Source organism: Chlorocebus sabaeus, chromosome 15 (assembly GCF_047675955.1).
Source record: "Chlorocebus sabaeus isolate Y175 chromosome 15, mChlSab1.0.hap1, whole genome shotgun sequence".
Taxonomy (NCBI): Eukaryota; Metazoa; Chordata; class Mammalia; order Primates; family Cercopithecidae; genus Chlorocebus; species Chlorocebus sabaeus.
Genome location: NC_132918.1, coordinates 51,639,862 through 51,655,131, shown reverse-complemented (window position 1 = coordinate 51,655,131; position 15,270 = coordinate 51,639,862). Strand labels below are relative to the sequence as shown.

General features: G+C 38.1%; 1 protein-coding gene, 1 long non-coding RNA gene and 1 other non-coding gene across 3 annotated transcripts in view; 2 read left to right on the top strand and 1 right to left on the bottom strand.

Annotated features, from left to right (window-relative positions):
• COPB2 (COPI coat complex subunit beta 2) overlaps positions 1 to 14,941 on the bottom strand; it is a 40,695-nt gene extending 25,754 nt beyond the window's left edge. Inside the window, exons 1-6 of the mRNA XM_038002795.2 lie at positions 14,830 to 14,941; positions 8,252 to 8,389; positions 4,251 to 4,337; positions 3,918 to 4,044; positions 2,911 to 3,059; positions 332 to 478 (exon numbers count right to left, since the gene is read on the bottom strand). Of these exons, the coding sequence (XP_037858723.1) occupies positions 332 to 478; positions 2,911 to 3,059; positions 3,918 to 4,044; positions 4,251 to 4,337; positions 8,252 to 8,389; positions 14,830 to 14,832 (651 nt within the window). The 5' untranslated portion in view covers positions 14,833 to 14,941. The remainder of the gene's footprint in view (positions 1 to 331; positions 479 to 2,910; positions 3,060 to 3,917; positions 4,045 to 4,250; positions 4,338 to 8,251; positions 8,390 to 14,829) is intronic.
• Positions 13,500 to 13,608, top strand: LOC119625969 (U6 spliceosomal RNA). The gene has a single exon (XR_005242182.1). It is a non-coding gene; the product is annotated as a U6 spliceosomal RNA (small nuclear RNA).
• A 113-nt stretch (positions 14,942 to 15,054) lies between the features above and the next one.
• The window catches only part of LOC140713483 (uncharacterized), a 55,469-nt gene continuing 55,253 nt past the window's right edge, over positions 15,055 to 15,270 (top strand). The window contains exon 1 of the long non-coding RNA XR_012095576.1: positions 15,055 to 15,214. This is a non-coding gene — a long non-coding RNA (uncharacterized lncRNA). The remainder of the gene's footprint in view (positions 15,215 to 15,270) is intronic.

The window sequence follows — 15,270 nt, the reverse complement described above, 5'->3', positions numbered from 1 at the left end:
GTTGGTATTTGTTGATCTGCTAGCTTACAAAAATGAATAGAAGTCTATCAGTGAAGATTATGGAGGATAATTCAACATTAAAATGTTAAAATTTCTAAATGCAATTACAAAATGAAATATGAACATGTTGGTATTTTATTTTTAAAATCTTGATATGTATGCATTGTTTTCATTTTTATGGAGACTTCTGGGAACACAGTTTAGGTGCAAATACTGATACCTTAAGTTATTATGCTGTGAACAGATTTCAACAACCCAAGTCTTACCTGTCCTATAAGAAATAGTAAGAAACATATCTAACATATGGAAGTAAGGTTATGAAAAACTGTACCTGATAATCCCATATTTTAACAAGACGGTCATCTGCACCTGAAATGAGGTATGGTTTGTCCCCACCACTGTAGTAATCAATACAATTCACGCCCTTCTCATGTCCTTCCAAAGTGAAGTTTGGTGACGAAGAGCCCAACTGCCATACCTGCAGAGAGAAACAGCATCTGCCAGTCAATATGGGGCCTTGCTTTTCAAAAGGCAAATCTACCACATTTCTGACACAATATGTAAAATGCCAAAGCCCAGGAGAGAAGAGCTATGAAATTTTATTTTTTATACTGTTTGGTTTTTGTTATTTCTCATTTTACTTGAATTCTCAGGGGGCAAAATCACTATGGCGTTCTTTAAAAGAGATTATAATTCAGTCAATCCACAGTGAAGCCCAGGAATCTAGATGTTTAAGACTCTGAAAAACACCACTTTAAGGGTATGAAATTATTTTATTATAGATTTAATATACAGCTCATGAAAGTGGATTTAGTAAGATATATTAAAAGTGGCTAGGTGTGGTGGCTCACACCTGTAATCCCAGCACTTTAGGAGACTGAGGTGGAAGGATCACTTGAGCCCAAGAGCTCAAGACCAATCTGGGCAACACAGCAAGACCTTGCCTCTACAAAAAAGGAAAAAGTAAAAAGTTAGCTGGGTGTGAAGGCACACGCATGTAGTCCTAACAACTCAGGAGGCTGAGGCAGGAGGATTGCTTTAGCCCAGAAGTTTGAGGTTACAGTAAGCTGTGATCATGACACTGCACTCCAGCCTAGGCAACACAGACCATAACTCAAAAATATATAAATAAATAAAAATGAAGACATATTTAAAGGAGAAAATTACTGCCTAATTAAAAATTTAAAATGTAGAAAATTGTTAAAAATTACCACAGCACAGAATTAAGCTTTATCTTTACAAATATTTACTGAGTGCCTACCATATGGGAGGCCCTGTGGGGAGTATAAATATGTGTAACAAATGTTTATCAATTACTGTATAAAATAAACTTCACTGGAACTGAAGATAAGACAATTCTTGCTCTCAAGATAAACCTAATTTAGTAAAACAAAAGTTTACAACTAATTTCAAAGTTAATCTATATCAAAAGCAAGGAAAATCCAAAGGCAAAATAACTAAGGTCAAAACCCTAAGATATTCAGACACATAACATTTTACATAAAGGAAAACTAGTAACAGTGTTTTATATAGGTGAAAGCAAGTGTGTAAGCAAAAGTTAATTTATTTTAATTCAATGCATATGGAAATATTTTATTTTATTTATTTATTCATTTATTTTTAGATGGAGTCTCGCTCTGTCACCCAGGCTGGAGTGCAGGGGCGCGATCTCGGCTCACTGCAAGCTCCGCCTCCCAGGTTCAAGGCATTCTCCTGCCGCAGCCTCCCGAGTAGCTGGGACTACAGGCGCCCACCACCACGCCCAGCTAATTTTTTGAATTTTAGTAGAGACAGGGTTTCACCATGTTAGCCAGGATGGTCTTGATCTCCTGACCTTGTGATCAGCCCGTCTCAGCCTCCCAAAGTGCTGGGATTACAGGCGTGAGCCACCACGCCCAGCATGGAAATATTTTAAATATTATGATTTTAAAAAGGAGCATGATTGCCCTCACTGCAACATGTATTAAGCACCTAGATCAGGTAAGGCACTTTGCTGTTTGCTACTGAATGTTTGGGGAAAGGGAGTGACACATAGTTTCTACCCCCAAAATTCAGTATTTCAGGGGATAAAGATTTCCAAAAACATGTAATTAAAATTCATTCTGAGAAAGGCTGAAACAGAGGCAAAAAGCAATGGAAGAAATGGGATAAGCATAACTGGCTCTGCCTAGAGGTGAAGTGGATGTCTGACAAGAGCTTCTCAAGAGTAAATATTTGTGCTAAGCCTTAAAAGCTGAGTAGTTCTCCGGAGGAAAAAAATATCAAAACAGGAAAATAAAGAGAAGTGCAGGCAGATGGAAAAGTTCAATGGTAAGGTTTTGTGAACATTCATGGCCTCTAGAGGATGGTGAGTAGACCAGGGTTTTAGGAGATGTCGCATAATATTAGCCCAGGCTAGTCTTGGAAATCCTTGTATTCCACACTAAGGCATTTGGACTTTATCCTCAGATCAGGAACTGACAAGATGCAATCCATGTTTCAGGAAGATAACAAACAGCAATGTGGTGAAATGGAGTAGGAAAGACAGAATAGAGGCATATGGAATTTAAATGTAAAATAGATGAACGATGAGCAGAAGTCAACAATGAATACTGAACGGAGAGGAAAGTAGTATCCTAGAAAGGATACTGGCATTTTTCTTATTCTGGGTTTCCAAAGGCTAAAAAATTTTTATAACATGCTGCTTCCACACAGAAAAACACTCCTCATTAAGAGCACTGAGTTGCCACAATATTTTTCAAAACAGAACATGTCCTTTGGATTAAAATGAGAAATCCTATTTTTATTACAAAATAGACTTTTGAAAAAAACTTTTAAGATGGATAAATTTCTGGCCAGTCAATAGTAAAACACCTAAGGCAAGTATAGTTCACTAATAATGATAACTGACACAAACTGTGGACACCCTACCTTGATAGTCCTGTCCAAAGAGGCACTGGCAAACTGATTGTTATCTTTGGGGTTGATCACAATCTGCATAACATAATGGGTGTGTCCTTCAAACACTTGTGAACAAGACCATTTTTTATCCCAGTCCCAGAGCTTAATAAGCATGTCATCTAGGCCAAAAGAAAGTCTCAAGTTAGTTGTAATTTCTATTTTTTCACTTCGTAAGTAAGACACAGTCTTTAGAGGAAGCAAACCTAACATAAACCACATAATCCATGACTTACAGAAATAGAATCAAAACCAAATAGAGTTTTCAAAATGCTTATTTATCTTAAAAATAAATTTAACTCTCTACAGAAAAGTGGAGATAAAATAAATAAAATAGATTAGAAATAGCAAATATAAAAATTTTGTGAAAAACCTTAAAAATTCAGTGGGCATTAAAGAATGAGCAAAGAGTCATACAAGTTTGATTAGAATCTAAGCGTGACTGAATACTGATAGCAATGACTATGTAGAGAACAAGCATTTGCTCTCACAAGATTGGTTTTTAAAAAGTTTTAAATTACTTCTCAATTTTTAATTTAAACACATTTCAAAGAGCTATTACCAATTCAGTGCTACCTCTTTTGCCAGTCCTCAAGAGGTCTACTATTTATACACAATACCAAGGAGCAAACTAGTTTGAATATGAAGATTGAACTGACTAGGCTCTATGGCAATCTGCCAAAAACTCACTCATCAACATGTAAATGACCCTTCTGTTCAGCAGACGTTTAAACATCTAGACTTGTAGGTCTTCTCTGACAGGAATTGGAGCAATCATTACACAGATCCTAAGTACAGCTGATACTTCATTAAAGTACAAACACAAGCAGCATCAATAGCACAGTAATGGATCTAAACAGTTTAAAGGCTGCTTGGAATTAGAATTCTATTTGTAACAGTAGTTAAAGAATAGCATGTCTCAGTGAATGAAAATGAATTACCCAAAGAGACGCACATGACCAAAATAGGTCATCTCTTACCACTGCTAGTTAGAATGAAAGGCTGGGTTGGATGAACAGCAATACAGCGAATGTAGTCTGAGTGTGCTTCAAACATATGAACTCTCTCCAGAGTATTGTAATTAAACACTCTAATCTGCATGTCATCCTAGAAACAGAAATTTTAAAACCATCATTCCTATCATCAAGTAAATTATACAAAAAAACTGCATCACAGGCTCAAGGAATGAAGTCTATGCTTCAAAACAGTGCTGTAACTAACAAAACAAATCGGGAATCGAAATCTTGCAACTAACTTACATAATCATTCACCAATTCAGAAAATGGGAATAGAGATTCATATTAATTACTTACTGCTCCTGTCACAACCCAATTCTTCCTTGCAACAAACTTTGCAGCTCGAACAGGAAGATCACATACTTCAAATGTCTTCACCAGTGTCTTTAAAATGTAAAAAGAATACACAAATTGAGCTGTAAGAAAATAACCACAAAATCTACTCTGTTATATTTCAAACATCCAATTTTTAAGATCACTTCTCATTTTAATATATTCTCAGGCTAAAATATAAAAGGTCAACATTAAAGTTTTTTAAAAAGACCAATTATCTTTTAATAGATTCAAAATTAAAACACTTTTTAAAAGACAAGAGAAAGCAAATGTCCACAAGATGGTATTCCAGATCCTCTGTGCTCCAGCCCTTCCCTCCCTTTTCTAGCCTCACCTTTGGCTACTCCCAGCCTTACCTCTGCTCTTGTTCTCTCTGCCTTGAAAATCCAACCATGGAAACTTGTACTTTCCTTTCATAATGTAGCACCTCATAATTATGTTTAGTGCCAATCTTTCCTGCCAAGCTCTCCAAAGGCAGGAATATTTTTCACACTGTATAGGCAGAAGCTAGAACAGTGGCTGGCACGCTAAATTAATGTGTAATAAGTATTTGTTGAATGAATTAGCTCTTAGTTTCTTTTTCTTTTCTTTTCTTTTTTTTTTTTTGAGACAGTCTCACTCTGTCACCCAGGCTGAAGTGCAATACAGTGGCACAATCTTGGCTCACTGCAACCATCGCCTCCCAGGTTCAAGTGATTCTTATGCTTCAGTTACCCAAGTAGCTGGGATTACAGGTGTGCGCCACCATGCCAAGCAAATTTTTGTATTTTTCGTACAGACAGGGTTTCACCATGTTGGCCAGGGTGGTTTCGACCTCCTGGCCTCAAGTGATCCACCCGTCTCAGCCTCCCAAGTGCTGGGGTTACAGGCGTGAGCCACCACACCTAGGCAGTCTTTTTGAAATTGAAACCCATAAAAGTGACTCATGAATAAGGTACAATTCTTTTGCATGCTTTAGCAATATGATTCCATACAAATGTTATTATTTATTTTTTTTAAAAAATGAAAACACAGTGACCTGTATTTTCCTCCGAGCTACTCAGAATGGAATTATACACACAGGATAAAGGTAGAAAACTAGAAGACCCTCCTAGAAAAAGCAGAGATAATGGTATACCTCTATGTTCTCCTTCTTTGATGCCTGTTCTTAAAAGTCTGAAACCCAAACTATCATTTTCCAATCCTTTTTTGTATCAGAGAGCAAAAAAGAAATAACTAAGAAACCAATATAATCTTACTGCTTGATTAACCATGTGCACTAAAAAAGTAATAGGGACCGGTTCATAAGAACCGTCCCACTCTGATTTTTCAAGCCAGAGTTCAAAGATCCTTTAGACAAAGGCTGAATGAGTAGGCACTTCAACTCCAACCTGCAGAATCACTACCAGCTGACTATGATACAGACACTGAGAGTAGACAGAACATGCAATCTGTAATGCAGCAGAAAAATCCACACAAGCTCATGAGGAGCCAACAAACTCAGGGATCTAAGCAGTAAAAATAAAGCACCTGCAGAGCAAATAGCCAAGGCTCAACGCCATGTTAGGGGCTATGACTGATGCAAATGAAGAGTAAGAAAAGCTACACATGCAATACATACAAATGTTCAATGTAGATTAGGAAAGTATAACTTATGACTAATACTTATATGGTACTTAGGTTTCATATACAATTTTATCTAATTTTATCTTTTTGACAATCCTGTGACATAGGGAAGGCAATAATATCATCTTTACTTTAGATAAATAAAGAGGCTCAGCATAGTTAAAAGGCTAACCTATATAATTTAATCAGCAAGTTGGCTTCAAATCCTAAAATACTATGTTTTTTAAACCACTGCATGTACCACCTCAAAGAATATATAGTATCTCCTTATTTGAAATTCAAGTACATTTAAAACCCTTTTTACTTCCAAAAACCTTTTTGGCTCTCTCAAGAATTTGCTCTCAATACAGGAGTGGTAAATACTGTTGGTGATATAAACACAGGGAAAAGACAGGGAGAACCAAGGACAGATCAATCATTCAACAAAGACTTACTATCTACTAGGAGCCTGACACTCTATCAGGTAGTACCTCATGCACTGGACCAACAGTGGGAAATAAGATGAGGGTAATCCTTGTCCTCATAGAACCTCCATTCTTGGAGGAAAGAAGGAAATTAAACACGAAATTACCAATGAGATGAATTATGAAAGGGGAAGCAGATGGTCCTGTCATAGGGCAGAAAAAGGTACAGAAGAAAAAAAGGAGGCAAAGCGGAAATGCAGATAAAGCAAAGATATATTACAATAAAGCCTAGAGAAAGATAAGAAAAATACGCCTGGGCTTTAGAATATAAGATGATCAAGTGACAGAGCTGAGAGATAGGTAAATGTAGTTGATAAAGAGGGAATCCCTAGGAATAATCAGAGAGAGAGGACACCAACATATCTGTTAAACATAAAATCAGAAATACTTTAAACATCTCAAGAACTAGACACCAACATATCTGTTAAACATAAAATCAGAAATACTTTAAACATCTCAAGAACTAAACAAAAAGGAAAAAAAAAGCAGTTATTTGCATCAAAGCAAAAAGAATTCACAAGATAAAGATCTGAAGTTGTAGAGAACACAAATACTGAACTAGTGATAAGTGAAATGCATATTATTCATTCATTGAACAAATAATTATTGAGCACTTACTATGTGCCAGGTAATGTTATAGGCACTGAGATACAGCAGAAAACAAAATGTTAATTTGCATAAAATGTCACTGATGGACTATGATATGGTTTGGATTTGTATCCCCACCCAAATCTCATGTTGAATTGGTGGAAGGCCCCGGTGGGAGGTAACTGGATTATGGGGGTGGATTGGAGGTGATTGAAGGTGGGGATGGATTTCCCCCTTGATGTTCTCGTGATAGTGACTTCTCATGAGATCTGATGGTTTAAAAGGGTGTGGTACTTCCCACTTTGCTCTCTCTCTCCTGCCATCATGTGAAGAAGGTGCTTGCTTCCCCTTCACCTGCTGCCAAGATTTTAAGTTTCCTGAGGCCTCCCAGTCATGCTTCCTGTTAAGCCTGTGGAACTGTGAGTCAATTAAGCCTCTTTCCTTCGTAAATTACCCAGTCTCAGGTAGTTCTTTACAGCAGTGTGAGAACAGACTAATACAGGGTAAAAGTTTAGTGTACAGTCATTTCTGTTTCATTACAGTGAGTATAAAAGGTAAAGGTGTTTTTAGGTTTACTTCTGGCTTTGGTTCCTTGATCCTATTCTGCCATTTTAAATTCCTCAAATGTGAATCTCACCTGGATTTCAAGAACTTAACTTTGGACATTAAGGATAATTACTATATAAGTAGACACAACTGTATGGTATAGTGCTAACTATATGCTTTGTACTCTTAAATACAGTCTAGGAAGACTAGAAAATATGAGATAAACTAATTTGAAGGATATGTTATTTACTCAGGTGAAAGAGGAGTCAAGCATTTAGGCAGAGAATCTGTAAGATGCATGTATAATCAAAAGCTGACTATAAATATTTCCCTGATATAATCTATACAGCTGAGTGAAAGATTTATCTGCATATCATTACATTGGGCATTTGGGAGAAAAATAAATAAATTTAAAAATATCATTCTTAAGATAGAATATTCACTGAATGGAAAATTAACAATTAAATACTTTAGCGAGTGATCCTATAATACCATCAGTTTTCTCAATTTCAAAAAAGAGCTAATACTACCTAAGTCAGAGTTGTCATATTTAAATATTATATATAACATACCCAGGACAGTTTCTCCTACAAACTATCCCCTCATAAATGTTAGTTCCTTCATATTTAAAATACTTCGTATCAACTTGAGAAAGCGGTTTACATATAGCTTCTGGATTTTGTTACAGTATTTCTTCTCTTTCATTATAAACACAGTCTAACATAGTATTTTATTTCTAATAAAGTCCTGAAAAATTCCTACCTGTGTTTCATGATTCCAAACACACACACTGCCATTGTAAAGACTTGCCAACATCCATGGCTCTGTAGGATGCAAATCCACACTCTTAACTCGATCAGATCTAGCAGTTAGCTTTCTTTTGATATCAAGTCGCAGAGGCTAAAAAGAAACATTAAAAAAATTAAACTGCTAAACCAAATAAAATATGTTTGAGATCTTAACTAAATACAGTACATGAATAGGCCTACAAAACAATTCAGTTACTACTTAGCTAAGCTTTTGACACAGTTTCAAGTCTAAGCACCTATTTCTTCACTCACACATGCAAAAAGATCAGAATATTTAACATTATAAGATTTACAGCAGTGGTCTTCAAACTTTTTGCTCTAAGGATTCTCCTTAAAAATTTTGAGGACCCCAAAGAGCTTTTGTTTATGCGAGTTTTATCTATTGGCATGCTACCATGTTAAAAATTAAACCTGAGACAACTTTAAAATATTTATATATTAATTCATTTTCAAATAACAAAAATAAATCCAGTGCATGTTAACTAAAATAACGTTTTTATGAAAAATAACTATGTTTTCAAAAAAATTTGGTGAGAAGAGTGGCAATATTTTACATTTTTGCAAAACTCTTTACAATCTGACTTAACAGAAGACAGATGGTTTCTCACTATCTGCTTCTGCCTTCAATATGCTGTGATATGTTCTTTTGGTTAATGTATACAAAATAATGCCTGGTCTCACAGACACATAGCTGGAAAGTGAGGGAGTATCTTAATAGTTTTTTCAAGTAATATGATGTTATTCTTCAAAATTCGAGAAGTGGTAATTTCTTAAAGGTTACTTGAAAAGTAAAATCTGAAACTGTATCAATCAGCTGTTTATACTTCATTACATTAAAATCCACTGGCTTAGTCCATACTTTGAATGGATCTTTCTCTCATGCATGTTTTTCTAACATTAAGCATTGGTCATTTGGGAAATGCTGGTTCACTGAATTATGCACATCTTCTAGATGCTAACAACATCATTATACTATAAAAAAATTACATTCACTAATTTCACCACCTACTTCAACTGATAAGCCTTTAAGCACTGGAAATCCATCAAGTTCAGTGAGTTTTTCAAAATTCAAACTTTCACTTGAAAGCTCTAACTTTATCATTGGCAACAAATACTGTCAGGGACCAGCCAACCTCTTTCAGGTTTTTAAAAAATGTCTACCAAATATTCAAATCTGAATAAGCAGAGTTTCTCATTGTTTCAAGTAAAGCTCAGCTCACAATTTAAAAACGGTGCAAGTGTTTCCCCTTGAGACAACCACCATACTTCAGTATGCAGTAGAACTGCTTTATGCATACTCCTCATTTCACCACATAGAATTTAAAAGATGCATACTCAAGTGTGGAGAGGTAATAAAATTTTTACTGTTTCATCAATGACATTCTTAAGTGAAACTGGCTTTTTAAAAAACTGTGTAACAATGAAGAATATACTATACTAACAGTACAATTTGGTGTCACTTCACTAGCAGTTTTACCTTCCATTAGTTTTACACCATCAGTGCAAATATCGACATTGTGAAAGGTGCCAATAGTGTTTCACTGTTAAGAAAATACTTTTAATTTGTGGACCTCCTAAAAGAGTATTAGGGACTCTTAAGGAATTGAAGACCACATTTTGAGAACCTCTAGTTCATAAAATTATCTAGTAAAAAAAAAATTTTTTTTTTTTTTTTTTTTTTTTGAGTCTCGCTCTGTTGCCCATGCTGGAGTGCAGTGGCGCCGATCTCAGCTCACTGAAACCTCTGCCTCCTGGGTTCAAGCGACTCTTCTGCCTCAGCCTCCCGAATAGCTGGGACTACAGGTGCATAATTTTTTGTATTTTTAGTAGAGATGGGGTTTCACTGTGTTAGCCAGGATGGTCTCAATCTCCTGACCTCATGGTCTGCCTGCCTTGCCCTCCCAAAGTGCTGGGATTACAGGCATAAGCCACCACACCCGGTCAATGAATTTTAAATATTCACAAATCAAAATTTTGTGCCCAGGTCAATAGTGTCATATCAGGAAATATTCTGAAGAAGTGTTATTCATGAGTTCCCAGTAACCGTAAAGCATAATATTGATTTCTTTGGAGAAAAGTGGTAGATTTATCTTGGCAAAAATACTAGTAAATGCTAGGTAATGTAATGTGTGATCAATAAGGGTTATATCCCTGTGCATGATGGTCTTTGGTGTCAAATAGGAATGTTTCAAATATTTTAATGGATTTAAATTACAGAAACAATGAAAATTGGAACAATTTAAAACAAAAATTAAAACATTCTCTCAAGTCAGAAATATGAATAGTTTATAATAGCATTTTCAAGCCAAATTCTTCCTTTGAATGACAGAACAGACAATTATTTGAACAACTATTTTCTCCATTCTCCAAAAAATGTCATTCTAGGAGAAAAGTTAATTCATTATATACAATGATATTTTAGGGCAGTGGGCTTAATTCTCTCTAGGAGGCATGCTGAGAAAAGATGATTTAAAACATATTTCCCCTTTAGGCCGGGCGCGGTGGCTCAAGCCTGTAATCCCAGCACTTTGGGAGGCCGAGACAGGTGGATCACGAGGTCAGGGGATCGAGACCATCCTGGCTAACACGGTGAAACCCCGTCTCTACTAAAAAAAAAAAAAATACAAAAAACTAGCCGGGCGAGGTGGTGGGCACCTGTAGTCCCAGCTACTCGGGAGGCTGAGGCAGGAGAATGGTGTAAACCCGGGAGGTGGAGCTTGCAGTGAGCTGAGATCCGGCCACTGCACTCCAGCCTGGGTGACAGAGCGAGACTCTGTCTCAAAAAAAAAAAAAAAAAAAAAAAATATATATATATATATATATTTCCCCTTTAACAGGTTTTAAACACAACCTAAAAGCTCATTTGGCAAGTTGAGTTACTGTCAAATCTTTATTGCTGTGATCTTCTATGATGATCATGAATGGGACAGAAATTTAAGGTTACCTTTGAATATAAAAAGAAGATCTAGCAGAGATAATTTCCTGAGACAACACCTCACAACGCTTTTACTCATCTTTTTGGGGTTATCAAATTTGGGTCATTGACTATTTCAAGTCTTGTTCTATCCACACCTCCTTCACTTTCAGCAACAACCTTTACCACTTACTTTAAAATATCAGAGTTCTCTGGCTCTTCTCTTCAATTTCCTCAAGAATGTTTTCACTGTCATCAGTCCCTTCCTCTCTCCAATTTTCTACTTTCTTTTCTTTTTTTTTTTTTTTTTTTTTGTGAGACAGAGTCTTGCTCTGTCACCCAGGCTGGAGGGCAGTGGCGCGATCTTGGCTCACTGCAACCTCTGCCTCCTGGGTTCAAGCAATTCTCCTGCCTCAGCCTCCAGAGTAGCTGAGACTACAGGTGTCTGCCAGCATGTCCAGCTAATTTTTGTATTTTTAGAGACGGGGTTTCACCATATTGGCCAGGCTGGTCTCCAACTTCTCTCCTGACCTTGTGATCCACCCACCTCGATCTCCCAGCCCCAATTTTCTACTTTCAAATAATCACCATCTTCACATTCCCTGCTAGTTCAGAAAAGCAAGGCTTTTTACTTCATCCATTTCTGAGTTCTGCCCCATAAATTACTATTGTAAATTTTAACTTCCCTTTACATCTCTATGGAGTCAACAGGTGTGAAGTGTCTATTATGTACCAGGCAGGAACCATGGTGAGGGTTTTCATATAAGCCAGCATATCTCACAATTTTCCTCCAGTAATGAGGAAATTGGACACTTATAAATTGTGAACATTTTACTTTAAAATATTTTAAGTTATTGATTATTGAGTAAAAGTGACGCTCCATCAGTTGGGCCAGGGAACTCTGAGCAACCCCAGTAAACCTCTACATACTACCAAAGCACAAATCTCAGTTTAAAAAAGAAGAGGCAGCCAGGCGTGGTGGCTCATCCCTGTAATCCCAGCACTTTGGGAGGCTGAGGCAGGCAGATCACCTGAGGTCAGGAGTTTGAGACCAGCCTAGCCAACATGGTGAAACCCTGTCTAAAAATACAAAAAAAAAAAAAAAAAAAAGAAAAAAAGAAAAAGAAAAAAAATTAGCCAGACGTGGTGGCCCGCCTGCATTCCCAGCTAATCGGGAGGCTGAGGCTGGAGAATCGCTTGAACCTGGGAGGTGGAGGTTGCAGTGAGCCAAGACTGCACCACTGTACTCCAGCCTGGGCGATAGAGTGAGATTCTGTCTCAAAAAAAGAAAAAAAAAGAAAAAAAAAAGAACAGGCAAGGGTTCTTGTGATAATATTTCTCCCAACAGTTAAGTGACTATCTTGAATAAGACAATGTACTAGGTACTTTGGGACAAAGATGATTAGGATGCTCACACTATATCCTCAACTCTAAATGTTTCCCTCCATCTTCCAAAAGCTGGATGCATTCAGGACTCAGCTTAAATGCCGCTGCCACCAGTAAGACCTTTCTAGTTACCCTAGCCTGAAGCATTCTTTCCTAGGGAATCCTACAGGATTTCATTTTAACTGTTCATGGTACACTTGTGTACACACCTTTTCTTGCTTTCTAGAGTAGATCCTCCTTAAAGCCAGGGTCATTGTTTATACATGTCTTTATCTCCAGACCACCTTATATATTTGAGTATGGGGGTTTAAAGACAGATACCATAACGTAAAACTAGAGCGTCATGATGGATTTAAATTTCAGTTCCACTACTCATTTCAGATGTGCAATAGTGGGCAAATTTACTTAAGCTCTTTCAAGTTTGACTTATGTAAAACAGGAATATTATTATTATCTACCTCTTAGTGCTGTAAGAATTAAATTCAGAGTTAACCAGTTAGAGCAGTGCCTGACCTACAGTAACCACTTCACAAACATATAACCCTATCTCCCAGCTGCTGTGAGAATTAGGCAACCATGTTTAGCAAAGTGCATGGCACATAGTAAATACTCTATGGTAAATGTACAAATGAATAAATTCACATTTTATATTTTCCACAAAGGATTTAAAATATATTAAAGAATGAAGGCAATATTTCATTATATAAATACACTGGTAAATGTAAAGATGGCAAAAGAAAATGAAATTAGGCAGATCCAAGAGCCTTTTTCAAAAACGTCCATTACTGCAACCACAGCAGACCCAAACTAGAGCTGGTAGTTAGTAATATGAAGTGCTGTAATTAAGAGGCTTGTTCAGTTCAGGGACTGTAACCCGGGTGCCCAAGAAAGTCCACAGATGGTGCTAGCTTCAGCAGCACATACACTAAAATTGGAAGGATACAGAGAGAAGATTAGCGTGGCCCCTGCGCAAGGATGAGACGCAAATCCATGAAGGGTTCCATATTTTTTATAAAACAAAATTAAAAAAAAAAAAGTCCATGGAATGAGGGGGGCGGGGTCTGTGAATGAGTGCACTAAATTTTATGCAAAAATATTTGTTTCTCTGTGCATTTTCTCTGGGAGTATTCCTAAATTTTTCCTCTGTTTCTAGTTCCAACTTTGCCACAATTAACCTTGTAGAAACATAATTTAAAAAAATGTTTTAAACTGAAGAAGACGGACTTAATCCCTAGCGTCTTCAAGCTCCAAAATGTTTGATTCTGTGCTTCATAACAAGTTTTTCATAAAGGCAGAAAAACATTTAAATGTAAAATATTTCCTTTCTTTTTTTTTTTTTGAGACGGAGTCTTGCTCTGTCCCAGGCTAGAGTGCAGTGGTGCGATCTCGGCTTACTGCAACCTCCGCCTCCCGGGTTCAAGCGAATCTCCTGCCTCAGCCTCCCGAGTAGCTGGGACTACAGGCGTGTGCCACCAAGCCCAGATAATTTTTTTATATATATATATTTTCAATAGAGACGGAAGGTATTCTTACACTATTGTTTTCTTTCCTTATTATTATAACACTCTTGTGCAAACTATTCTAGGGCATCTTTTAGGGTTATGGTGATAATAACAGAGTGCTCTAACAATTACTATTCTTACCAGTATTTGCAAATGCATGAAAGCACACCAGCCAGCGTTATAAACAGCAACCCCTTCCTCCCAACCCTTCTCCCCTTAGATACCTAAGAGCTGAGATACCAAAGCATTTGAAATTCCATTTTTGACTCCATATACATTTGTTTTTGGCTTCTCTGCTTGTTTACAGCTTGTAGCCAGCACTCACTATCCCAGAATAAGCCCAACAGGAGTGCAGATTAACTAACACCGTTTTAAAAGGAAACTTTAGTTTTACCAAAAGCCTCCTACGGAGTTCAACATATTCGGCCTCTGTGTTTCCCTACACCACCGACCCCGCTGCAGACTGCAGGAGCTCCGGCAAGCGCCACAAGCGCCAGAGGAGACAGAACCCCTCACTAGCAGGCGTTGCCTCCCCAAACCATCCCAGTCCCCTGGGCCCCACCGCCTTCTCCCTTCCTGGAATCAAACTGGACCAAGACCCCGTAAGGCCGGAGGCGGCTGCCGCAGCGGGAGCCCAGACCACTGCTTACCGCGGCCCTCAGTCCAGAAGCTCCAGGAGTCGGCCGTAACCTATGGGACCCCGCTCCCTTCTACGGGGTCTGGACCTACCATGGCTGTGTCGGTTCAATCCCTGGCACCTCGTTTGTTACCGGCTACGCAGGCCCTGAGAGAAAGCCACCGAGCCTCTGACCGTCAGACTGACTGACGTGGAACTTCCGGGAGCCGATTCTCGCGATAGTCAGAGGCCAGGGCCGAAGCGCCTGCGCAAACGGCGCGCAGACCCATCCTTTCCCAAGCCCCGCCCCAGTTTCCTAGGCAACGTGGCCTTCCAGACCGCTGGTAATGGGCCTGAGGCCGCCGGGAAGGAGGGGTGTGGCGTAAACCACTAGGGGCCGTGTCCTGGTGCTGCTGAGCTTGGACTCCGACCAGAAGATAGAGATTGAAACGATGAGGAAAACGAAGGGCCTAATCCCCGCTGGACGCTAACTGCAGGGCAAGCTCCCCGGTGCTGGAGTTGTGTTTCAGAGGCCGAGAACCGCTATCGGGCTT